At 42.3% G+C, this 27,329-nt stretch overlaps 1 protein-coding gene across 2 annotated transcripts; it reads right to left on the reverse strand.

Annotated features, from left to right (window-relative positions):
* Positions 1 to 1,908: 1,908 nt before the first annotated feature.
* STOM (stomatin) lies at positions 1,909 to 26,982 on the reverse strand. 2 transcript variants are annotated; one of them, XM_038374317.2, is made up of 7 exons: positions 26,812 to 26,982; positions 15,955 to 16,058; positions 14,950 to 15,022; positions 13,323 to 13,405; positions 7,737 to 7,940; positions 6,877 to 7,011; positions 1,909 to 3,889 (listed from the first exon to the last, which is right to left on the reverse strand). In XM_038374317.2, the coding sequence occupies exons 1-7, from the start codon at positions 26,870 to 26,872 to the stop codon at positions 3,695 to 3,697; spliced, it is 855 nt and encodes a 284-aa protein (XP_038230245.1). In that variant the 5' UTR covers positions 26,873 to 26,982; the 3' UTR covers positions 1,909 to 3,694. The 2 variants fall into 2 exon arrangements, with proteins under 2 accessions (XP_038230245.1, XP_038230246.1); XM_038374318.2 differs by having other exon boundaries at positions 15,955 to 16,055; positions 26,812 to 26,962.
* Between the last annotated feature and the right edge of the window lie 347 nt (positions 26,983 to 27,329).

Genomic DNA, 27,329 nt, shown 5'->3' on the forward strand with positions numbered 1-27,329 from the left:
TTAGATATTTTAATGAACTAATGCTAGATCCTTGAAGGAAATTGTTCATTTTATTAACCTGTTGCTAGTAGCAGGCTTGGAACCCCAGCACTAAACGCGAAAGCATCTTCATGTATTGAATGAAATGCTGAACCCCAGGACTGAGGCTTGCACTGTGCAGACAGAACAATACCATGCAACTACACTATGGATCCAATATGTTGCTACTCATTGGTACTCCCAGGAGAGCTGGTTTTATTGCCAATAATGCAGCTGAATGGAATAAGCTCTCTGGCCTTATTACTAACTGAGTGAGATGGAATTATTGGAGCTGGGCTTTTTATCATCAACAGCTGTTAGCATCGCTCCCCTGCAAAAGCACGTTGCTGTTTCTGCCACAAGAGAGAGACGCTCCGCAGGTTTCAGCCTACAGCACTCTGGTATTACAGAAATATCCTCAAATGGCAGCATACTGGTTCCATAAAGAATGTGCCAGTGAGCAAAGCTGTAGCAAGATCTCTGGTGGAAGAAACAGTAGAGGCTAATGCTAAAAGCAGCTGCTAAAAATCAAGGCTAAGACAGAATCTCTGGATTTAAAGTGCAAATAAAAAAAAGTCAAGACTGTTCAGCTAGAGAGAAAGGAATGGTGCTGCGTTATCATGGCTTCCCTTCACACATCTGTTCTTGAGTCTGGAAATGCAACATGTCCTTAATGTCCTCCATTAAGTGGAGGGCAAGCCAGCATGTCTGCGTATGCTCTCATGTTGGGGATGACCATTTCACTCAGGCTGCAATAGCATCAGGCTGGATGCTTCCTCTCAATTCTCAAAGAAAATCTATTCTGTCATTTTTACATGAAAACAGTATAAAGTCCCTATAAGGTTTTAGTTCTGAAGGCGGATACACCACAGTTGGCCTTTAGTTTTTAAAAACAGCATAGTAACTGCTACTTAGCAGAACTATATTCAGCTTTATTGGTCCTGTGTTTCCTTCTTGTTAAAAGAATGATCTTGGCTCCAACTCACTGTAAAACACAGAAAAGTTGTGTGTTTCCTTACAAGTGAAGCAAATCGTTTGTTACCCTCTTAATTTGCTGCTGTCACCTCCAGGTATCAACTTGTACAAGAAGTGGTTTATATGGCGAGTTTGCCCTGGCTCACACTCCTTTCAGGAGTACAGACACTTCAGGAAAGGCGTAAGAGCTTTTCATTTGTATGAAACAATGGAGTGAGCTAAGGGGGAAGGTGCAAACAAAGGGTCATGCACAGCATGAGTACCGAACTTTGAGCAGTGCTGGTTAGAATTAGGCACCAAGTTATTGTCTGTGTAATCTTGTGGCCGCTCTCTGGGTCTTTTCCCAAATCCCTAAAAGCCTTTTCCCAGCTGCCCACAGTGATTTTTCTTACTGACTCCAGAACTAATGGCATCCCCTATCAACTAGCCAGGGCAAGTAGAGCTCAACTGCTAATTCTTACAGCTGCAGAACAAATGCCAGGCACGCAAGTGCACTGAGCATTCGAATTAGACTTTGTATGTTCCAATATCCTAGCAAGTCAAACGGTCCATTACAAATGAAAGGAGCTGGTACATACTGCTTAATTACACAGTACCAAAACTGGACTATTCCACCACAACCACCACTTACATTGCCAGTATTACCGCTAATAAGCCCTCATGAAAGGATTGAATACTACATTTTGTCATACAGGAAATCCTGACTCATAGCATGTAGGAATAAGACAGACCGACCAGTAGTCATGCACAACGTAGAATGGAGTGCTCCAAGAAGGGTTCTTAATGCACATAGTTTGTGGGGCAGGAAGAATTCATCCAGAAAATGCTGGTCAAGAACAAAAGGTGCTTTTTGGCTCATCATTCCATTACTATAGAAGCGATGCGAACACAAAATGAATCACACCTGAGAAGTGATTAAACAAGAAAATACATACTTTATTAAGGGCAGTGAGAACAAGGGCACTTCTGGAATCCATGCATCGTTTTCTTGTGTTTGTTTTTGTCCTCCACTCCAACTACCCATGCTTAAAGATGGGGGGACTAGTTCAGTGGAGTTGTTCCAGTGCAGAATCTGGCTCAACATCTCACCACAATCTCCAATTACATCTGCTAAACAGGTGCAAGATATGGCTGTGCATTTCACAGATATGCACATGCAGGCAAGGATTAGCAGAACTGAAGAAGCCACGTGCTTCTGGTTTAGCAAATCACGGTGAGAATTTTTATTTCCCGTTTCCTCTCTGTTGTGATCATTTGCTTTGTCAGATGAGACAGATTTGTAAAACTAGTAGCACTGCACAGAGCAATACCAATTGTAAAGATCAAAGCAATGAAACTTCTAGTATTACATTAGTAAGCGAGTCAAAGTGAATCCAAACTACAAATAAGGAATCCAATTTTGAGATCAGAAAAAGAGGGGAGTTGACTGAATTTTGAAATGGTGGACCAAATAGCTAATTCTCTTTTCTTGCACAATTCTTTAAAACAGGATAACTATGCTAGCAGAGTTATCACTGGAACATAGAAAAGTTTAATTTGCATCACACATACACTGCACTAAGATTAACAAGATAAAATTTAAAAGGTTATGAAATCTTCACATAGTATGCAATCACAACTGTAAGTGTTAAATGTCAAATGTTGCTTTTCAGCAGAAAACAAGTAAAAATAGTCACCAATTTCCTCTACTGGACAGAAAAGCTGTGTATATAGATCTTTTATAAAAAATTAAGTATAAGACTTTAAATTTACCTTATTTGCAAGAGATGCAAGTCTTAGGACTAACATATAGCACTTCAAAATTGTTTACAAGCATATTTAAAATCAAGACCAAAAAGGCTACTTATTTACAAACGAAACTCATTTTATTTTTATTTTTTTATTTATTTATTAATTTTTTTAAAAGGAACATTCTTTGAAAAAGAGGATGCACAAATAAAGGCAGATCCAGAGACATTTTAAGTGCTTTAAAAAAGGCATTAATCAATAGACAACCACACAAACTGTGACAACTGGATAGCGTATACAAACGTATCCATAACTATAATGTGCTCATACCTTTTCTGCTGTTACAGGGGTGGAAAGTTTCATTTCAGCAGTGCTGGCAAACTGTATCTGGCAAGAGGGAAGAAGCCGCTGACCTGATTTTCAGAGATATTGAGTATACACATTGTTTTACTTGAGCAAATGGGAAGAACTGAAGGAGCAATCTGTGTGGCTACCAAGAGATTCCAACTTACAAGGCTATTGGCCACAAAGCAAGTGGTAAAGGGCCATTTTCCCTCCACACCCAGCGCCAGGGACCCTTTTCTCTAAAGGGAACATCACCTCAGAGAGTGTGTGTGGCTGATGAGAGGTAACCACTTCTCTGGTGAGTGATCATCTCACAGCCCTTCCAAAACTGAGCTTGTCACACAAAGTGATCATACCATTTGCAAATAGGATGTGTGTGTAGGTTACAAAAGCTTGTGATCCACAGGAACATTAAAATAAGCATCTATTTTAAATTAAGAGCAGAGTTTGTTTATATAAATTGTAGAAGATTTTGGTCAGTCACATTCACTTACACACAAGTATCACACAAAAAAGGCCCCCTTTAAAGATCCCCTCTGCTACCATTGCTTTAAGCTTTAGCAGCTAATTTGGTTTCACAGATCAGCCCTGCTGGGGAAGATCCCTCTTCCACTACATCCCAACAAGTTTAGCATTTAGCACCCATGATGCCCTGCAGCATATCTATGGGCAGGGGGAAGACGATGGTGGAGTTCTTCTCTGCAGCGATGGTGGTCAGAGTCTGAAGGTAGCGAAGCTGAAGGGCAGCAGGGGACTCTGAAATAACCATAGAGGCTTCTTTCAGGGCCCTGGAGGCGTTCATTTCACCCTCGGCCGCAATTACCTGAGGAAGAAAAATGCATGCAACAGCAGGTCTACCACAGTGGTAAAATGGAGGCTCGTTTGACTATTTCACCCTTTTCAGTTGTGAGACAAGACAGTGCTAAAAAGGGGGAGATCTTCAAACAAAAGTTTTGGGCACTCTTTGTGTAGATTTGGTTTACAACTTAAGAGATTTGTACCTTATGAATAGGGCCCTACCAAATTCACGGTCCATTTCACGGTCTTGGGATTTGAAAAAAAAAAAATAAAATAAAAAAATTTCATGATTTCAGCTATTTAAATCTGAAATTTCACTGTGTTGTAGGGGTCCTGACCCCAAAAGGAGTTGTGTGTGTGTGTGTGTGGGGGGGGGTGTTTGCACTACTACCCTTACTTCTGCGCTGCTGCTAGTGGCAGCACTGCCTTCAGAGTTGGGCAGCTGGAGAGCAGTGGCTGCTGGCCAGGAGCCCAGCTCTGAAGGCAGAGTCACTGCCAGTTCAGCGCAGGAGTAAGGATGGCATGGTGTGGTACTGCAACGCTTTCTTCTGTGTTGCTGCCTGCAGAGCTGGGCTGTACCCTGCGGCAGCTGTACAGAAGTAAGGTGGTGTGGTATGGTATGGTATTGCCGCCCTTACTTCTGCACTGCTGCTGGCAGGTTACTGCCTTCAGAGCTTGGTACACGGCCAACAGCTGCTGCTCCCTAGCCACCCGGCTCTGAAGGCAGTGCAGAAGTAAGCGTGGCAATACCCGTGACCCCCCGCTAAAATAACCTTGCAACTCCTTTTTGAGTCAGGATCCCCAATTTGGGTACACTGGTCTCCTCCGTGAACTCTGTACAGTATAGGGTAAAAGCATACAAAAGACCAGATTTCATGAGGAGAGACCAGACTTCCAATCTGTGATGCATTTTTGATGGCCGTGAATTTAGGAGGGCCCTACTTATGAAACAGCTTGCCAGGATCCTGCCAAACAACCCCCTTCAGCATTCAGCAGAAGGGACTATAACACACACTGCTGCACCTTGTAGGCACTTCTTGTGAGTATTAGTGGAAATTATACTACAGAAACCTGAGCAGAGAAGCCAGGAGGGGCCAATTAAACCTGAATCCACTGCAATAAAGTTATATATTAAACATGACTCCTACTGTAAGCTAAATCAAAGCAGCCTGTTCACTGACTTTACTGCTACACCCTGGGAGAGATAGGATGGGATAGAGAGGAATAAACTTATCTTCATATTTCAGTGACCTAAGATTCACTTTGAATATCAAGCTATGAAACAAGCTGAGAGATAGATATAAAGTGGCTGTCCTCAGATTTAAGGGTGACTGCAACATACTAAACAGCTAAACCAACAATATCAGAATGCATGATTATAGACTTCACCAGCTAGTAATCCCACCGGGGGCCCAGATCAGAGACTGTGCATCAATACCAGATCCCTTTAAATCCACAGAAGCCAGACTGGATAGAATAAGGGTGGTGGCATCGTGAATTATAGTGTACTGGTTCCTGAGTGGGGCAAGATAGGTATGTGGAAGATACTTCTTTCTATATAATCTAGTCCACTCTGATTACTCTTGCAATGGTTCTCCATCCTTTTAACCATCAGACTAAAGTTAAATTATTTGCAGATTGCATACCGTTTAGATACCGCAAAACAGGTCTAGGAATTATCATTTGGAACATACAAGTTACTACCTAGAACCAAGGTCTTTTTCTAGCTGCCCTCCCAAGTTCACCTTCCGTAACTCATAGCACCTGGGTCTAATGAAATACAGATTTGCTCTTCTTTTTATTTCCCCACAGAAATATAAGAGAGTCTGAACAATTTTTAAACAGGAATATACAAGTGGCTAAAGAGGGCTCACTAACTATTTCCCTAGGGGTGAGTCTCTCCTCTGTCTGCATATGATAATTAAGGCTACGATTTAATCATGAGTATTTTTAGTAAAAAAAGTCAGACAGGTCTCGGGCTAAAAACCAAAAACTTGCGGCCCCTGACTTGTCCATGATTTATACTAAAAATTCTCACCATTAAATCTTGGAGGGGGGTGCTGCGGGGGGGAAAGCTGGGGGCCTGCTACAGGGAAGGAACCCGAGGAGGCCCGCCGCCACTCCAGCCCTCACTGGGGTCGGAGTCCTGGGGGGGCCCGCTGCCGCTCTGGCCCCTGCCAGGATGGGGAAGCCCTGGGAGGCCAGCGGCTGCTCTGACTGCCCCAGGACCAGGAGTCCCTGGGACCAGCTGCATCGGCCACTGTCTCAGACTGGAATTCTTAAACATAACCTGCAGTTTCACATTCAAGCTACCTCGGTAAATATAGAGCACACAAAATGCTTTCCGGGTTCCCCAGAGGATCGGGAAACCACCAGAGGGAGCAAGTTCCACAGCACAAGGTTCTTTCAAGTGAGAAAGCTTCCCAGGGCTTAGCAACAGGGCTGAGTTTCCACCTATCAAAACCAAAAATCTCGGGATCTTAAAATGCTTTACATCAGATTTTCCCACCCTTCACTACAAGCAAAAGGGAGTAACACAACCAAATGGATTAAGAGGGCTGCGGAAATGCGGAGGAGCGCAGAGTACTTTACAAACATTTAGCCTCATGTCCTCCCTAATGCATTATATATATTTTTTTTTCCAAATGGAGAAATGGAGACAGAGTACAAGGGCCTTGTCTAAAGCCACAGCAAGTTAATAGAAGAGCTGGAAACAATGCAGAAGTCATGACAGTCTCACACTTCAGCCACTAGATCACATGATCTCTCAAAACTCCATTCTATTTAAGTTTTTCAGAACTTGCTCTTGGGGGGAAGGTAGGGATTTCAGGGTTCATAAAAGTGAGACAGATGGTGTGATCCAGGATGAGTTCTGGCTTCCAAAGACAGCTCTACCAACAAATTTTACCCTGCATACCCCATGCTAGTCTGGCTGAAGATCTCCATCCTCAGAGAGAGCTTCACGTGAAGTTATTGATGAAAACACAAAGTATGTTGAAGCTACTGTATTACCTTGGCTCTTGCCTCTCGGGCAGCTTCTGCTTCAGCAGCCATTGCTCTCTGTAGCTGGACTGGCAACTTCACATCCTTAATCTCCACACGTTCCACCTTAATCCCCCATTCGTCTGTTGCCTCATCGAGTGTGGCCTGTTAAAGAGGCAGGACAAGGATGCTAGATTCATTTACTTGGCTACATTACAAAAATCATAGGTAAAAAAACAAAACAAAAAAAACGTAGTGTTTAAACAGACACAGAACACATGAATTGAGAGTCAATAATATTAATACTCGGACTACTCCTTGTGTCTGAGGATCTCGATGCACTTAGCTGATTGTTGTGTCATCGTTGATCCATGTAATCGCAAACATTTTGAGAAGGATGCACAAACTGGTGGTCATCTCTTCGAACTATAGTGCAACCCACCCTTCAGGCAACTGGGATCAGCACAATGGTCCTCCCTCTGTCCCAAGATTCTGTCTGCACCAAGCTGGGGAGGGTCTTCTCCAGGGTCTATGAACACAATTTAGCATCCCTCTGTCTTCACAGCTCAGGGCAGGACCTTTTTATTAGAGTCAGGCAGTAGTTTTGCCTCTTTGGGATTATTTTTCTTTACTCCAACCTGCCACCTACAATTTTTAAAGCTAAAAACTAGATCTCATAGCCATTATTGCCTTATTTGCTCCTTTTAAAATCTGTATGCTGTTGCGACAGCTCTCATGGAAACTTTATACAAAACCCCAAATCCAAGGTTCACCTAGATATGCTCAGCTCTTCTCTGTACTGGTGTACAAGCCTGCCCCTGCAAGGGGCTCCTAGCCCTATAGTTTAGCTTTTCTGATTTGAGAAGCAATACACCCAACACTGCTCATACCTGCATGCTGTGTGCTATTTCTTCTCGATCAGACAGGATCTGAGAGAGGTTCTTGGTCCCCAGAACGTTCCTCAGGGTGGTTTGTGCCAGGAGCCGGGTGGCCGAGTCAGCATTTGTGATATTTGCAACAGCAAGGGTGGCATTCTGAACTTTGTAATAAACCACTCCATCCACATTAACTGTCACAGAGTCCTTGGTAAGGATCTATAGGAAGGTAAGAAGGCTAATAATTAAGCAGAACAACAACAACGAATGAAAAAAAGATGCCTATTTGAGCGAGGCCTAATCTATAAGTTTTTAATTTTCTTTAGGTTCTGTAAACTTTTTCTTCTTCTTCTAATCTTAAGTAGGATTTATATTAATAGAATCTGACAGGGGTTTTGCTCTGAGATGACCTTCATCCAATGAGGTCACCAATTGTTAGCGCTCCAATTCTTTGCCAGGAAAAAGCCCAGAATATTTTAAGCAATACTAAGGGAATGAAGTATAGATTCATAGATACTAAGTTCAGAAGGGACCATTCTGATCATCTAGTCCGACCTCTTGCACAGGCCACAGAATCTCACCCACCCACTCCTACAAAAAACCTCACCCATGTCTGAGCTATTGAAGTCCTAAAATCATGGTGTAAAGACTTCAAGGAGCAGAGAAGCCTCCCTCAAGTGACCCGTGCCCCATGCTACAGAGGAAGGCGAAAAACCTCCAGGGCCTCTTCCAATCTGCCCTGGAGGAAAATTCCTTCCCGACCCCAAATATGGCAATCAGCTAAACCTTGAGCATATGGGAAAGATTCACCAGCCAGATACCCAGGAAAGAATTTTCTATAGTAAAGTATGGATGAGTCTAAGGCCACGTCTACACTTTGGTGGGTAGTGATCGATCTATCAGGGATCGATTTATTGCATCTAGTGTAGACGTGATAAATCGATCCCCGATTGCTCTGCCATCGACTCCGGAACCCACCAGGGCGAGAGGCGGAAGTGGAGTCGATGGGGGAGCAGCGGCCGTTGATCCCGGGCCGCAAGGACGCAAAGTAAGTGATTCTAAGTCTATCTAAGATATGTCAGCTTCAGCTACGCTATTCTCGTAGCTGAAGTTGCGCATCTTAGATCGATATTCCCCCCCCCCCCCCCCGGTGTAGACCAGGCCTAAGTATAAGTGAAATAAGAAACAAGAAGCTATTACATCACTGTTCACATCAAGAACATGTAGAAACTCAGAGGTACTTGACAATCTAACTCCCCAGACAAGATACCGGGCGGCAGAGCCAAAAGCACAGCTGTGGAGTTATCTCCCGTTGATCTGATATTTTTGGAGCACGTCTGGTGACATATATTCTCAAACTGCCCGTAAGAGATGGGCTTTTCACACTGGCCAGAGGTCAAGCTCTCCCATCCTCAGCCAGACCTGTAACCCCAGATATACTCTGAAAAGTTCTGGGGAGCTTCCAAGGGGGGAGCAAGCTATAATCACAGCATTTAAGATCCAGATAAATGCAGAAGATGGTGTGATCAACCTTGGCCATCACAACACTAAGAAGGGCAGCTGCTTCTCCTTCTCCCAGGAAGGAAAGAACAGACCATGTCAGCCTGACCAACCAAGTGCCTGGAGGAGCTGCCAGCCAGTATAAAGTATCGAGCAGCGACAACATCTTCTGGTTCCCTGAACTGCAGTCCTGCCTCTGATGTTCTGAAGACCAGTGAACTAAAAAAGAGCAACTCTCTGTTTTTTACTTGAACTTTTTCTTTTCCCTATTGTGGTTTGCCAGGGAAGCCTATCACCCCTAATTATGATTTTTCCTCTAACGTTTTCTAATATGTGAATGAGCAAGTGTGTGTGTGTGTGTGTGTGTGTGTGTGTGTGTAAGAAATAGCACATGCAAATCCAAATTCTAAGATCTATTTTAAATCACTTTGTGTTAACATGTTTCAGAGTAGCAGCCGTGTTAGTCTGTATTCGCAAAAAGAAGAGGAGTACTTGTGGCACCTTAGAGACTAACAAATTTATGTGAGCATGAGCTTTCGTGAGCTACAGCTCACTTCATGAGTACTTCATGAAGCAAGCTGTAGCTCATGAAAGCTTATGCTCAAATAAATTTGTTAGTCTCTAAGGTGCCACAAGTACTCCTCTTCTTTTTGTGTTAACATGGACCATACAAATGTGTCTGTGCAAACTATTCTGCTCCCAAAGGGAACTTACGGGCTGTTAATCACCGTGCACCATAGTAGAAATTAACTGGTCAGGGAACGAGTCAGCTGTAGAAGTCACCTAGTAACAGGGAACCTCCTTAGGTTTCCAGGGAGTGTATGTATAAAACTGATCATGTGTTACATTAACTTCCTGAGTCATGTCTTGATTGTGTTCATTCAATGAGCTGGTGAATAGTTGATTCCATTCTAACTGTAATTTTGATTTGATACTTGTGCTATTTAATCCTTAATTAGTTCAGTAAAAATTATAGTAGGTAGGAGTTTTGATTTTAAGGTTGCCTTTTATTAATTTGTAATAAAATCCATAAAAATAATAAAGCTGTTTTTTCGTTCCAAATTGCATCAAGAGTCAACATTTCCCCCAAGGTTAAAGTATTTAAGAGCTACTCAGGTCTGTACCTAAATTTATATCTTTATCCCTCACAACTATATGCTGGTAATACTATGTGGGAAACAATCCAGAGTCTGCTAGGAGAGGGTAGTCCGAAAACTGTAGGTTGTTTCTATCTCAAAAGAATACACTATGTAGGGGCACACATGTGTATGTATATTTATATTTATATATACGCATATATGTGAAAAAACCATCTCAGACTTAAACTCCTTTAGACTAGGAGGAATTTGAAGTCAAGCCGCTTGTCACTGAAAAGTAACTTTTTGCTAGGTTTGCAATAAGGTGTTATTGACCTCAAGGTCATGAGGTGTTAAAAATCCCCATATAGGTAGACAAACAAAAAACCCCACTCATTAAAAAGAGAGAGATTTACACTAAATATACCTGTCCTGCAGATGGGAAGCTTTGCTAGTTCCAGGATATTTCCCAAAAGCAGAGCAGACTAATCTGTCATAAGCAAAGTGGCAAGATAAAAGGACAGATACCATATATCAGAGTGTGGGCAAAAGCTCATATTAGCACCCTGGACTGAATAGTACTGTGAGGCAATGTACATCATTGAGTGCCCAAATCCCTAGGTCCTTCTGGCAGGGGAGGCTCTGAGAACATTCAGAAAGCAATAGGGCTGAGAATACTCCAAGCTTTTTTGTTTTTGTTTAAATGCAAAGGTAGGAGTTTGGACCATTCAATTTGCACATGGTTAAGGATTGCTCTCTGGTTAAGAGCAAAAAAGCAGACTATCAAAACAACATATAATGACAGATGACTTGTTTGATATTTGTATATGTGGGGAGGTCACTTATAACATGGGTGCCATCACATAGCAGATATATGGTGCTTGTGATTCTCACATCCATGGTACATTACTTATGAGACCACACTCATCAGATAAGATGCACCTGATTCTGTGTGTCAATATATAAAACAAGAACAAAGTAGGTGACCTACTTAGAAACCAGATAGGAAAAAAGGAAGTGATTTTCACCCTGCTCTTTAAAAGGAATGCCTCAAAATAGGAATTTGCATGTAGGTGCGGGTAAAACAGAAGACAATGCCATTAGTCAGTGCTTATCTCACAAAAAGGAAAACCAACCTAGCATGTGACCCTGTCTCAGCAGCGGCCAGTGCCAGCTTCTTTAGAGAGAAGTGTAAACCCCCAAATAAGATACCTTGCCTTATAAAGTTATACAACAGACAGAGGTTTCTGCCGGTTAATGCCCAAGGCACTGATAATCCTTGCAAGTATCTTCCCCAATACGTGCAACTGCAGATGCTTTTCTTCTGAATAATCTTTTTTGCACTCTTATAGCTGTAGGACATTATGGAGACAAATAGCTTAATTACATGTTGCCTAATCCAGCACTCCACGCATAGCAAGAGGCAACCAATTTACGTCAGTTTATAACACCCCTATCACCTGCTTTACACAGAGAAAGGACTTTGATTTTTTCCATTCTACTCTTTAAAGCAGGGGTTACAAAAGTACATACATAGGAAAAGGAAGGTTCAACACAACACCTAACTATGCTCTTTCCTCTCTGAACATAAAACAGTTTTGACTTTGGCTGGATGAGATGGTTTTAAATTGCTCTACCATTCTATGTGCATAAATAAAACGTAAATTGCAAGCACTCATACGATAACTTAACCAGACCCGGGGCAGAAGCCCTTTTTCTTCTTCAGGACCCAATGTTTATATTACTTCTTAACAGGTTCAAAGGAGAGAGGAAAATACCGTAGCTTGCCAAGGAACACAGAGCTCTGCATTCAGATGCCTCCACAGAGATTAAAAAAGAGTAGCTGGAATGGTGCTGCTTAAAAACAGCACTTCCCAAGCAGCACCCAGCCTTAAAAAAAAAAAAAATGCAAAGAAAACAGAAGAGGTAAATATGGCTCTTCAGGGGTTTTATGGGATCTTTCAGCAGTGTGAGCTCTCTGAATAGTAGGAACAAACCACAGCAAAGTTATGACTTTTTTTTTTTTTTTAAATTGTTAAAGCACTGAATTTGGCTCTCCTAGTAAACTGGAGGAATGGGGAAAAACACTCCAAAACTACTCTAGAAAAGCTTGTGAGGAACCACTCATCACCTGGCTACTTAAGAAATTAGTTTTGCCAGCAGGAAGGCCTAATGGATTTCATCTGGCCTGGCACCAGCTTTATTGATTGCTTTTCTTATGGATGTTGATAACTGAATGAGACATGGATTTGCTGAGCATCCACTGCACGCTTTTAATTGGACTAAGATGTTATATCTGGATTGCAGTGGGAATGGTATGCTGCAGAGATTTTCCAAGCCAAGTTCTAATGATCTATTATGTTTATACTATTTTTTTAATATTTGTAAGCAGTGCAAGAGACACGCTTGGCACTTAATTGAGAAAACAAAGATACCTCCTCTCTCCAAGGAGTTTATAGTCAAGGATAGATACAACAAAGTGTGACTTAGGGAGAGATGATCTCTGGAAAGGGAAAATGATACACAAAATAAAGTCATGAGGCTGCTTATAATATTAGTTTCTTTTAAGATGATGATAAAAACACATTGCAGTGTGCAGGGCTGGGAAAAGTAGAGTCCATGTCTAAGGGATTGTGGCCTTTGCCAAGGGTCATGGAAGAGGAGGGGGCATGTGGTCTGCTTGGCCAACTTCTCTTGCTGCCCTTACACCCCAGAATACATTAGTTACAAACTTGTTGGAGCAGTAACGTCATAAGGAAAGACTTTTTAATGTGTCAGATCACACTGCTCAGAATCCCACACACAGTTCCACTGGCATGTCTTAAAAAACTGATTTGATCAACACCAACATATTTTAATAGGGCAATAGCTGGGGAGATTTCCTTGGAAAACATCTCCTAGCAAATCAGGAAGTACTAAGGGGGTTCGGAGAACCTTAAAGAGAAGAAAGGGGTACAGAGTTTTGAACTCTGTTTACATTTGATAATAAGTAAAGAAGACACTTAGAAAAAGGGAAAAAACTTACCTCCTGAGGAGGTATATCAAATGAGATTGTCCTCATATCCACCTTGATGAAGCTGTCTGTGCAGGGCAGGATGAAGAACAGACCTGTACACAAAAATCAATCCCACACAATGAGACAGTGGACCATTTATACATGTTTATTTTAGCAGCAATTTGTGATCATGTCATCCTAATTCAACATTTCTAGATAGTGCTGCTATACTTGTCAAGATCCTGGCAGCTTTTGATTTTACTATCAGGGTTTTGCACAGCAGTTAATGGATCTTAAATTGGGTTCAGACATTATCAGGGTCCAGATTTTCAAGAGTTTAGCACTCTCACTTAGGATTTTCAAGAGATATCAACAATGTGTGACAATGCATTCAGCTCTTCTGCAAATCTGACTCTGGTTTAGGGAGCTGAGCTCTTTTGAAAATCTGGTCCCAAGTGGCTACTTGTAGGACCTCGTTCTTGGAGGCAGGCGTTATAACATTCTGTGGCACTGGGGAGGGGATGTCATTATTTACTTCCAATGTGCCAGACATGGGGAAACATTCCAGAAGCACCGAGATCATGGGATGATACGACAGGAAATGAGTGTTTTCGCTCCTCATTCCCAGCATTAGGCTTGACAGCTGAAATCAATGTTGTAATCCTTTAGTGTCCTGGCACACTTCTAAAGTACACAGATAAAGTTTTCAAAAGTGCCTAAGGGACTTAGGAACCTAAGTCCCATTTTCAAAGGCATCTAGGTTCTTAAGTCATGTAGGCATTTTTGAAAACTTTACCCCACATATTAATTTTAAAAAAATGCCTTAATTTGCTTAGATTGCTTGTTTCATACATTGTTCCCTATTCTCCCCCTAAAAATATGCATAGCCCAAGGAGGGCTGGATAAGACTCACTTCGTAGGGAGAAGACAGGGAAGCTAGGCAGTCACTGCCTGTAACATACTACTCACTGGATAAGCAGAAGCCTTCATTCTCAAGGGCTATGAATCCAGTGCCTTTAATGGAATTCATTTAAGGTTAAACTACAAGGACTCCTATTTTATTACTTCCTACAATGTATTTATTAGGCAAGTTAGCCCTCAGACCCTGAGCACCTTAAAGATAGAGCATGTTCTACCATTGTAAAGAGTAGAATTCTATATATCCAAATAGCTTGGGGGACAGGGAATCTCTGTATAAACAAAGAACTATTCAATTTAATCAATGCAAGTTGAAGACATTACCTCCACTAAATATAATTGGGGCTCCTTGATAAGAGGAATTTTACTGAAATTAGTTTGAAAGACAGGTCCAACACCATACAGTCCCTCCAATAAATTAGAGAGGGAAACAAAAATTTCTTCAGTTTTGCTCAAAAAACCACCACCATTAAACTCCAGGGGACCTGACATGTAATATAATTTTGAAATATTTTATTTTCTAGGCAATTAACATTTACCTTAAGCTAAGATAGGCCACCCAATGCCTATTTGTTTGAGTTAAATTTCAAAGAAATCTATTCATTCATTTTGGTGGGTCAATTTAAAAAAAATTGTATCAAGCTAATAAAGTGCCTTTACATGGCCAATGTGCTTTCATCTTGCAGATCATCCTATAACTGAATTACATGCCTTATACTGGATCCTACACAGGACTGACCTGGTCCTTTTGCTCCCCCCCTTCCGATGCGTCCAAGTCTAAAGATGATGGCTCGCTCATATTCCTTTATGATCTGTAATGAGAAATCAGATGTTTAATACAAAAGTCTCCATCAAGAATTTAATATCTTGGCTTCCAAATATATTAAGGATAACTCTGAACAGTCTCTGGTCTTGCAGAACATATCATGCATACTTTTCACGTCCTCACCCCAGCTGTTCTAAGCAACATATACTAAAAATATTCTAAAGATTAAATTTTTTGGAGAGTGGAGTAATTTTCTAAGGATAGAGGTGGCAGCTCTGTCATCTGGAGGGGGACAAAACATTGGAAATACACTATCAGGAGCACTATTGCACTGAGGCGGGCAGATGGACTAGATAGGGTCTAATGGCCTTTCCATTTCTAATTTTTCAAGTTGTTTTGTGTTTTTTTCTTTTTAATAAAAGGTTTATAATTTCCTCTGCCCCAATTGAAATGCATTCAAAATGCATGGTGGATTTAGATTAAGCCAAAATATAAGCAGAAGTTAGCATTTCCCCAGGGTCCAGAAACCCCAAGCTCAGGGAATTAGTGATGACACAACCTTGTAAGTGCTTGTCATTCCATTATAAATGTAAGGAGTGCATCTTCAAAATTAATACTTGTTCTTGCTATTATTTTGACCCTCCAATGCAGTTTAGACAAGGATGAAAATTTGGGATTCCTCTCTCCTCCCGCAACCTCTCAGCATTTTCTCTTTCCTCTTCCTTCCTACAGGGCAGTAATTGAGATGCCACTGAAATTAGCCTTCTGACAGATATTACAGACACATGGCAATTCTTGTGCTTGAATACCCTGAGATGTTAAGGACTGTCCTAAGCCATATGTTATGGTCAAAATAAGAGGGATCAGGAACAGCTGGGTTTTGAGACAAAACAGTGAATTGGACAATGTTGTTAAACTATTAGGAAACATCCTGCACCTTTTAAACTTTACATCAAGCTTTCATGTGAATGTCTTTACCTTTATGCACAGCCAGATTGAGACTGGAAAGGTAATAAGGATGAAGAGGAATGAAAAGATCACTAGCAGCCATCCACACACACCAAGGCCAGTGTCGATCTCTTCTGGAAGAGAAATGTAGATATATTAATAGTTAAAGCAGAACCATCTTTGTTCTATTACATTATTGCAATTTAAAGATACAACTACATGTTCCATGCTACAAGTCATCATGAGAAACATCCCTTAGGACAAAGCCAAACCCCATTAGAATTAGAGAATGTTGGCCACATTATGGACTTAATTCTGTTTTTGCTTCCAGTAACGTCACTAAAGCTGCATTTGGAATGCTCTGAGATGTAATGTCTTTAATGTAATTCATTTAAGGTTAAACTACGAGGACTCCTATTTTATTACTTCCTACAAAATTTGTGCCTTGCATGATGACAGGTTTCAGAGTAGCAGCCGTGTTAGTCTGTATTCGCAAAAAGAAAAGGAGTACTTGTGGTACGTTAGAGACTAACAAATTTATTTGAGCATAAGCTTTCGTGAGCTACAGCTCACTTCATTGGATGCATTTGTAAATTTGTAAAACTCTCTGAGATGTAATGCCTTTAATGTATCTATCTGAGAGCAGAATTTGGGCCAATGAATGAAAACACAGAATTGAAGTATGTTTAATCCACATACCTTAAAGATATAAAGATTAAATTTAAGGCACTGCAATATTTTACCCAAATCAATTTCCTCTCTCTCTGCCAAGAGAGACTGTGGAGTAATAATAGAAACCTGTCTATCAGGCTGATTTAGAGGCAATACTGCTGTTTGCCAAAGAAAGGCATAAAACACCAGTTGCTTCTGCAAATAATTCTAGTGATTTACACCACTGAATCCTGAGTAACCTACCACAGAAGGTGCAAAGTGCTGCAATTGCCTCCCATCCCCAAAATCACTGAAGACCAGAGAAGATGCCCATTCTCAGAGCTGTCCTATCAAAAAAATATTCTAGAAAGTAGGATGAGATACAATGCCCAGGGAGCTATCTTGGACCCTCAGCAAAGGACATGTTCCTGCTCAGCACCTTCCTGCTGAAGGCTCCTCATATTAGAGGAATACATGCTAGTCCTCTGCTGTGAAATGGCTGCTCTCTCTCTCACCCACACTCCATGAGGAAGGCTTCCTGGAGCAAAGAACAACAGCCAGTAGTTCTGAATTGTTCAGGGCTTGAGAGGAGTCTGCCAACTGCCACCAGGTGATGCTGAGCTGTCGGGTGCAAACAGTGAAAATGGACACTCATTGAAGACGAAGTTCCCTATCATTCCAGCTAAGATTCTCAACTAGTGGCCAAAAGTCTCTGTTGCCAACTGTGGAGTTCTCAGGGTGAAACTGATCACGGGCAAAGGCTGCATTAATACTTGGGGATTAAAACCATCACCATGCCACTGAAACTCATCCCCACCATCACCCCGACTCCTAAGCCCTTTAAAATCCTTAAGAACAAAAGTTCTGACATGTAGTACAAGAACAGCTATACAAAAATAATGAAATAAAATTTAAAAAAAAATCATCATGCTAAGATACACAGAACACAATCCTTTAACATCTAAATTATAAGACTTTCCTTTGGACCATGCTTCTGGGTTTTGCTATATTCCACAAACATCAAGATGGTGCATGCTCAACTGTAAACAAAAAGTCATTTTATCCTGACATAATTGCCAAACTCCGCTTTTCAATCCATTTCACAGGACCTGGGATTTATTAAGCAATGGACTGTGCTAATCAGATACTGGAGTTCTAAGAATAGTGGTCAGAGTACCTATCAGCTTCAACTGGGTTTTATTTGAAGACTTCTGTGTCTTTCCCCTCAGGAAACACACAACGGATTATTTTCCGTAATCAATAAAATTGCAATTCCCTATATCAGGGGTGGCCAACCTGTGGCTCCGGAGCCACATGCGGCTCTTCAGAGGTTAATACGCAGCTCCTTGTATAGGCACGGACTCCGGGACTGGAGCTACAGGTGCCAACTTTCCAGTGTGCTGGCGGGTGCTCACTGCTCAACCACCTCTGGCTCTGCCACAGGCCATGCCCCCACTCCACCCCTCCCCAGAGTCTGCGGTGCCCTCACTTCTCCCCCCCCACCCCAGCCTCCTGCATGCCACGGAACAGCTGAGCGGGAGGTGCAGGGAGGGAGGGGGAGGTGCTGATCAACGGGGCTGCCGGTGGACGGGTGGCACTGGAAGTGGTGGGGGGAGCTGATGCGGGGGCTCCTGATTACTGTGGCTCTTCAGCAATGTACATTGGTAAATTCTGGCTCCTTCTCAGGCTCAGGTTGGCCACCCCTGCCCTATATATAGTTCCTACAGCAAAGTAACTCAACAGCTTCACAAAGGATTAACCTGCATGTTCCCTGCTCTATCAAGTCCTGCAGGTAAGTATGGTTCCGTTTCACAGATTGGGACACTCTTAGAGAGGTTAAAGTCTATATTTTCAAGTGTGTCCACTGACTTTGGGCACTTAACTTTAGACAGCTAGGACCCGCTTTTTAGAGAGGCTGAGCACCAAGAACCCCAATTGAAATCAGTAAGAGCTGCATCTATTCAGTGCCTCCAAAAAATCGTGCTCCAACGGTCTCAAAAATTGAGACACCAAAAATTTGAAAATTTAGGCCTAAACTGATCTGACCACCTCACGTAAGAAGTCAGTCTAAGAAGCCCTGAGGCTTAGTTTCCTCCTTCAGTCAACAGATCAGCTCTGAGGTATTCTTTGGCCTTTCAGCTAAGACAATGTAACTAGCTTGCTCTTGATGGGGGATGGAGGTCACAATCCAGTATTACTCAGAAAGATGGGAACTGATTAGCCACCTGTCCTTAGCCAAGAATGAAAAGAAACATCAAAAGACAAGTTTGCTCAAGCTCAAGAATGTGCTCACAATACCAATTCAGGGCTTCTTGAAGGAAAGATCCCATGACCTGTTGCTTAGTAGCTCTGAGTAATAAAGTTATTTGTGGGTAATGGAGACATACAGAGGACAAAAACTATTGCTGCAGTTTGGTAATCAAGGAAATGATAAACAATTGTGCACAAAACTATTAAGCAATCAGCTGTCAAAAACTGGCCATTCATAGTGTGTTCACAATGCAATTAAAAACGAACAGCTGGCCCGTACCAGCTAACTCAGGTTCACAATTCTCAGGCTCAGGGGTTGTGTTTCATTGCAGTGTAGGTGGTCAGGCTCAGACTGGCTCTCCGGGACAGCGATTTCATTACCATTTGGTGGCACTAAAGTCACAGGGGGGAAAAAAAGAAAAAAAAGAAAGATGATATTGTAATATGTTTGGTGCCCTGTCTCAGCCCTGTGCCTTTTGCTTGGACAGACACTACATCTCCTGAGATCAAGTAGATTTAAAAAAAAAAAAAAAAAAAAAGATTTCACACAGCTTTATATATACACCATTCATTCCTGGACTCAGTCCACCTCCCACACACTTTTAACAGATTCTAACTACAGTACCATAGTGCTTGGCAGAGGGTGACAAAGAACAAATCTATTTGAGCATAAGCTTTCAATTTGTTAGTCTCTAAGGTGCCACAAGTCCTCCTTTTCTTTTTGCGAATACAGACTAACACGGCTGCTACTCTGAGAGAACAAATCATTCTTTTCACTACATGCCCGCCAAATAATCGACAACAAAATCACTAAGAAAACAGGCATGCAGCCTACTAGGTTTCAGGCTGAAAGCAGCAGCAAATGAATAAAGACACGTTTTGGTTTCAGCACAGGTAACTGGAGAATGGAGTTCCAGTTCCACGGGAACAAGAGAATCAGATGAAGACAGATTAACAGACTGAGCTGGAAATGGGCAGAGAGGAAGAATGGTTTGTGCACTGGACCGGGATTCTGAGAACTGGGTTCTGTTCCTGGTCCTACCACAGCCTTCCTGGGGTGACTGAAGCTGCCTCACTTTCATATCTGTAAAATGACACTCCTCCCATCCCAGAGGCATATTGTGAGGATTAACCTGTGGGTCCATGAGATCATCTGATACTACAGCAGTGAGCACTATATAAAAGCTCATCAAAAACAAATTATTATTAGTTGCATTAATGTAGGGCCTAGGAGTCTTAGTCATGGACCAGGACCCCATTGTGTTAGGTGCTGTACAAATACAAAAAGCCTCTCCGCCCCAAGAAGCTTACAATCTAAGCATAAAATAAAAGTCAACAGATGGATACAGATAGGGGAGTAGAAGGAAACAATATTGGTCAACATGATTGGCAGTGGCCCCAGCACATAGCAATCTAACCTAAAATAAAGGATTTAGCTTTATCATACAAAATATGGAAATCCATACTTTAAACCTCAGTGCAACAGAACCCCATTTATCCAATCTAATTTGGACCGGAGCCAGACAGAATAATCAAAAATCTGGTAAACTGGAGAATTGGAAAATAAATCGCTGCAGTGCCATCTAGCCGCCACAGGAGAGATCACCTGCTTCTGGCCCTGAAGTCTGGTTGTCCGGTTAGCGCAGAGAGCCAGTTAATGGAGGGTCAGATAAATGTATTTGTACAGTAATAGATTTACTGTATCTAGTAAATAAGAGGGAGTCTCTCCCAAATAGAAACAGGTGAGCAGAGAGAGACTGAATTCTGCAAATTCAGAGCAAGTTTATCTTTGTTTCCACGAAGTAGTTCAGTGAAATCTGGTTTATGTAACCAACCAAGAAACTGACAAAAATTGGCTGCTTAAACAGGAGGAAAAGAATTTTACTCAGTATATTTTGGGCCACATCTTATACGAAGTAGTTGCCTAATAAGGATGAGTTCCTGTACAGGTGTCACTGTGTTGAACTTCAATATTCTGCTCTCCCTACACATTTGGAACTCCTGTGAGAGGAATGGCAAGGGGATAGCCACTCTTGCCTGTGGGAAGAGGGGGAGAATATACATATGATAGTACTCCCCTTTGGTATGAGGAGGATTTTGCCTGAGGTTCTTTCCACAAGCGGCCATAGTCTCCAAAATCTGACAGAAAACATACACAGCTAGAAGCTGATTTTACAGGTTTGTGGTCCTCACACCCACACATAACCACTGCCACAAGTGCATGTTATCTACAATGCTTACATATTAGATTAATGGATTACATAAATCCCTGCTCACTATGTCAAATTATGCTGAATACCTTAATTTTCAATCAATTTGTAAAGCTGGTGAATTTGATTATCTGTTCTATTAAGACAGGGAAGGTGGGGAAAATCAGCTTCTGCAGTTTTGTTACTCTATTTAATATATAACTAAAGTGATAATATAGTAAGAGGTAGGTTACCAAAAAATGACTATAATATATACCCATATGTTCACAGTCATTTATGTCAGCTTACTGGAGATGCAGAACCGTATGTAGATATGATATATATCAGCAGCTAAAGTGCTGCAATCCGTCCTTCTTAAATTTGGCCCTTCTGGTTTCTAAGAGCCTTCAAAATGTAACATCTGTATCTTCCTCTTCCTTCTCCTCCACAAAGAAATTGTGTATAGTGGACACAAAATGCCTGCATATTCAGGAAGGAAATACAGTTTGCCAAACCTGCAAACAATTTCTGGTGAGCAATCACTGGGTTATTCAACTGTATTTAGTCTTTGCTTGTGAGTATTCAGATTTTGAAAAGGATCATGAAAGGTTTTGGCTTAAACCTACTAAGGAGCAATCTGTTGTTGTATAGAATCAGATTTTTCAGTGACTAGACAAGCTTTTACCCTTCCCAAATCCTAGGAAACTTTTCCCCACAATCAGACTTCCAGTTCCACTGCTGCTTCTCAGAGCTACCAATTAAGAGGTTATGGAAAGATCTTTCCTGGATGGAAGTTGTTTAACATATGTTTGAGAGTTCAGCCTTCTTTTTAAAAAGGCATTTAAAAATAGAATATTTCAATTCACTTATCCAAAGTCAAATCCAATATAAAACTGGGTAGAATACAGCTCTGCAATGCTAATGGAATTCACATGAACAAACACACTTTTATCGTGAGAGCAGAAAGGTAGTTTTCATCAGTATTTTATTGCTGTAACAATATTTAATAGCATATTTCAGTGACAGGATACTCATGAGATCACAAAAGAAGTTGTCAGGATGAGCTCAAGAGGCCATTCAAAACAGAGATAGTTCGTGCCTTGCTTGGCTTTTTACACCCAATTAACGCTCTGGAATTAGCTCATTTAGGAATTCCTACCATTTATCACAGGATTTATCAGGAAAGGAGTGCTCTGATTAATCAAATATTTCACAATCATACACAAATTTCAACAGCATTTCATATGAAATAATTAGTAGGAATGAACATTTCCATATCACTACATAGTCAAACTTGACAGGACAAATATTGTTCCACTCCATCTCAGGAGAAGAAAAAATTCACTCGCACACTGTATGATCACTATCATTTATTGCTCAGCATACAAATTTAAGATTTAATATATTTTTACAGTAATCTTTTAGGCAACTGCTGAAAAACTGACTTTAATAATCATAGTGAACAAAGAGAAAACCCATTAGATAATTCCTCCACAGTAAGAGACTCAAAAACTGAGGTAGTGTTACATGCTGGCAAAAATGCCTGAGTCCCATCTACACTACAGCTGCCACCACGGCTACCACTTACAGAATTGCATCATTTTTCAGAGCCATAACTCCCTAGAGCGGTCAAGGTCTACAAAAGTCAGTACCTGTATTACAGCAACTACCAGCAGTAGTTCAGCAGCACCAGCAACAGCAAGCTGTTTACATCAGTGCTATCAACCTCCTCAGAGCAGAGTTATTCATAGGCAGAAGTATCTGAGTCCCACATGCGCTAGCAGCTTAGCACAGGTGAAACTTCACCTATTGTTGTAATACAAATTCTAATTCTTCCGTGTAGATACATCTTCAGCATGTGAAGAGGAAAAAAAAACTTGCTTGTCAAGAGTGCACAATTCTTTGAAAGGCAGATCCCGCATGTCCATTAAACAGCTTCTGGGCCATATCATACCACAATAGTTCTCAAGCTTTCCAGACCACTGTACCCCTTTCAGGAGTCTGATATGTCTTGTGTACCTCAAGTTTCATCTCACTTAAAAACTACTTGCTTACAAAATCAGACATAAATATACAAAAAAGTGTCACAGCACACTGTTACTGACAAATTGCTTATTTTCTCATTTTGTCTGTATGAAATGTTAGTTTGTGCTGACTTTGGTAATGCTTTTTATGTAGCCTGTTGTAAAACTAGGCAAATATCTAGATGAGTTGATGTACCCCTTAGAAGACCTCTGCATACCCTTGGTTGAGAACCACTTCCATACCATATCACTTGTTTAGCATTCTTAGCTTGCTGTTGATGTCTCCTGTAACTTTTCAAAATACATATTAAAATACAAAACAAATGGTATTGTTTGTAAATATTTCCTTCTATTGTTTATTATAAGAGACATTTGCAAGAAAACAAGGTCTGTTTCATTAACTGTTGGTCTTCTGTTGCTTACTCCCTATTTAAAAATCAGTCATCCTCTGTTTGTAACATCACAACTGGGTTTTGTATATAGAGTTTGGGATCGTAAACATGATTAAGAAGTCAGGTCAGCATTCAGAGATTTAAGGATCCCCTCAGGATCAGAAATACTCTGACCAATAGACAATATAGCAAGTTTGGCAGTCTCAGTCCAGCTAAGAATAGAGTTGTCCATATCACAAAAGCCACCACCACTGGCACCAATTTACCCCCTTAGCAGCAAGGCAGAATAGAAAAGTGAGGACTGAACTATCCATTCATCCCTAAAAGAAAGTCTCTCTACAAGCCAGTGTTGGGGCAGAAACTTGTATTTGTATTGCCCATGCTGTACCTATACTTAAAACAGATGACTTAACTCTCCGGGTATGTCAGTTCAACACATTTCATGAATATCAATTTTAAAAAAAGTTAATGGGATGAGGACCGAGTTTCTGTCCCTCTAGGATGCTTCCATCCTATTGGGGCACACTCACTGATAAACTATTGGGTTTGTTCTTTGTTCCCTTGCGCAAGTTTGTTATTTTGGTCTCTAGTGAACTATTACCACTACTGATCCTCTCCTAACCAGTTGGGTAGGATCCTGTCAATCAAAAGGATGACAAATTTGTACCCTTAGAGCCAGCAACGGACCTTTTACACAAGCTTCTCTACTTCTCCTTGGTTACAGTTAAGCAACTCTATCTCCTTATAAGCAATTAATACTTCATTCTGCATTAATGGCTGAAGCGATGAATGGATTTAATGATGGCAAATTGTACTGAATCAAAATAATTATAGACATTAATAAGTCGTAACAATTTACTGTATAAATACTTCATCTACTATAGCAAAAATAATTTACAGCCGGTATCTTAGCCTCCATGAGAACATAAAGCATACAATAACTTCTGAATGATTGATAACTTGGAATATGAAAAGGTAAGAGAGAAATTGACTTAATCTTATTCCAGGCACTTATTCAAAATGACTGGTTTAGTTATTAACATCCAAGATACACAAAGAATGATATAGATCCTTTCAGTGGATATCGGAACTAGGCTTTGGCCACATGCCTGACAATACAAACAGGCATGCTGATATTTACACAACACAAACTGCTCAACTAAACCTTTATATTTAAACAATCTTATGAATAATTCTCTCCACCCCAAACTGGCTACAGTGCAGAACAAACCCATATTTAGTTGCATTCTAGCAGTCTCAATCTCCATTACATCATGTATTTAATAACAAAATAAACTGGTTTTCAGTAGTCAAATTAGTATTGTAGGATGATAAGACATGGAAAATACGTTATATTGAGTTCATCCTCTGAAAACCAACTCTGAGAGGTCATATGAGATGTTAAAGTGATAAGAACAGATAATATATGACACCCAAAAGACCAAAGAATGTTGAATATTCTAACTTTTTCTAGTATAGCCCAAACTGATAATATAAAGCATCACTGAGAAACTGAGGAAAAAAGTGGAAATTGAAGAAGACTGATCTGTCTCTAGTGATGCAAGCGCGTATGTGTGTACATACAAATTAATATTTGGTTAAAATAAAAGTGGTATGAACTTCCATTATGATTATTTTGAAAATCTTCCTATCAGGATTGTTTCACATCCCACCAATCCTGTGGAACCATCAGCCACTTCCTAAATTACAAGGATGTGATGCTATTTTCACCATCCCATCCTTAATAAAACAGTTTGTTTTAAAATTCACTATTATACTGAATAATCTGGTCAGTCAGTATCATCCACCTAACATTTTGCTAATACCAAACACAGTTAATGGAGTAAACAAATCAGTTCTTCTTATTCTCATTTACAGTTAGAATTCCCTAAGGGGGGGTCTAGCTTTGTTGACAAGGATCTTAATTGTACGTTGTTTAACTTCTTAGTGATCCAGCCATGTTATTTACAGTCCAAAAGAAAACTGCAAATCTGGTACATCATTCTACTGGTCATTTGCTAATGAAATGAACCCCCTTTCCCTACCTTCTTATTCTCATTACTACAAGTTCATAGAAACACAGAATATCAGGGTTGGAATGGACTTCAGGAGGTCATCTAGTCCAACCCCCTGCTCAAAGCAGGATCAATCCCCAAATGGCTCCCTCAAGGATTGAATCTTGAGGTTTAAACCTTAAACCCTGGGTTTAGCAGGCCAGAACTCAAACCACTGAGCTATCCCTCCCCTGCAAGATATAGTTTATCACCTGACCAGGGATCTGAACCCTGGACCCTCAGATTAAAGTCTGATGCTTTATCAGCTGAGCTAACCAGACTCACAAGTTGACACCTCATACAAGGAACTGTGAAAACTTTAGATTTATTTAAAAAATTAAGACAACTTCAAACCTCCAGCTCATCCCTTTTTACTGTGTACCCCATTCCGAGGTGGGGAATCTTATCAGAGGCCTGTGCCCCACCTTTTGTTCTTGGCCATACAGTCGAACTTCAGAGCCACGAACGCTTTGGGCCTGGAGGCTGTTCCTAACTCTGAAAAGTTCATAACTGAACAAAACGTTACAGTTCTTTCGAAAGTTTACAACTGAGCATTGACCTCATACCGCTCCGAAACTTTACTCTGCAGAAGGAAAACGATGCTGCGCCTGTGTTTGTTTAACGCAGCACGGTATTGTATTCGCCTTTCCCCCGGTCTCTGCTGGGGGCTGCATGCGAACCTCCCGTTAGGGTGACCAAGGTGAAAACCCGGGACAAGGCGCCGGGGGGTGATCGGTGCCTATGTAAGAAAGAAGTCCCAAATACCGGGACTGCCCCTATGAAACCGGGACACGCGGCCCGCCCAGCTCCAGATGGGGCGTGTGGGGACGCGGAGGTTCGACGGCGGGCTCGTGTCTCGCTTCAGGTGGCGAAGGAGCCTCCCGCAATTAGCGGTTAATGTTTAATTAAAGAGGTCGCGTGCCCGACCACACCCGGCAACCCTGCCCCGGTCACAAGATCCGGCGCTCGGCGGCGGCGGGACAGAAGCTGCTGGCAGGATTTAGCGGTGCCCGGAGCGGGGGCGAAGGGAACGGGCTGGGAAGCGTCTGAAGCGAACTTTGCCCTGGGTCCGCCCCGCCGTGAGCGGCTACCGGGAGCAGCCCCGTTCCGGCGGCCGCGGGTTCCCCTCGACACCCCCCCCCCCCGCTCCGCTCGGCGCCCTGGCGAGCGCGGTCCGGGGTCACACGGGCCCCCTCCTGAGCGGCCAGCGGGGCCGGCGGCGCCCTGAGGGGAGAAGGGGGCGCGGAGCGCGAGGCTCCGGCTGGGCCCGCAGCGGCCGGTCCCGACTGCGCGGGAAGGGGCGAGTCCCGCGCGCCGCGCGCCTTACCGCTGAAGGTGTCCGGGACCTGCCGCGTGCGGTCAGCTCTCGCTCCCTGCTTGTCAGCCATAGCCGGGTCCGCTGCGACCCGCGGCCCTCAGCTCCGCCGACTGGCCGCAGCCCGCCCGCCGCTTCCCTCCGCCCTGAGCGCCCCGGGGCCGCCCCCGGGCGCCAGACCCCGCCCCGCCGCGCTCGGGGCGGGGCTCGGGGCCCCTCTGGTTTCCGGCTGCCTTGGGGAGGAGCCCCCTCATTTCCCCCCTGCGGTGAGGGGGTGTGCGGGGATATGGAGTGAGGCACAGGGGTGTCAGGGATATGGGGAGACAGGGATGGGGTGTCGGATGGGGCAATAGGAGGCCGGGGTATGGGGTGTCAGGGATATGGGGAGACAGAGATGGGGTGTCGGATGGGGCAATAGGAGGCCGGGGTATGGGGTGTCAGGGATATGGGGAGACAGGGATGGGGTGTCAGGGATGGGGGCAATAGGAGGCTGGGGTATGGGGTGTCAGGGATATGGGGAGACAGAGATG

This window comes from Dermochelys coriacea, chromosome 16, assembly GCF_009764565.3.
Source record: "Dermochelys coriacea isolate rDerCor1 chromosome 16, rDerCor1.pri.v4, whole genome shotgun sequence".
Lineage (NCBI taxonomy): Eukaryota > Metazoa > Chordata > Testudines > Dermochelyidae > Dermochelys > Dermochelys coriacea.

Excerpts from the sequence above, each read along its gene's own strand:
- STOM (XM_038374317.2), bottom strand. The coding sequence starts at position 26,872 with ATGGCTGACAAGCAGGGAGCGAGAGCTGACCGCACGCGGCAGGTCCCG. Across the intron at positions 16,059-26,811 it reads GGTCCCGGACACCTTCAGCG|AAGAGATCGACACTGGCCTT; the intron begins GTAAGGCGCGCG and ends TTTCTCTTCCAG. Across the intron at positions 7,012-7,736 it reads AAATAGCACACAGCATGCAG|GCCACACTCGATGAGGCAAC; the intron begins GTATGAGCAGTG and ends CCTCTTTAACAG.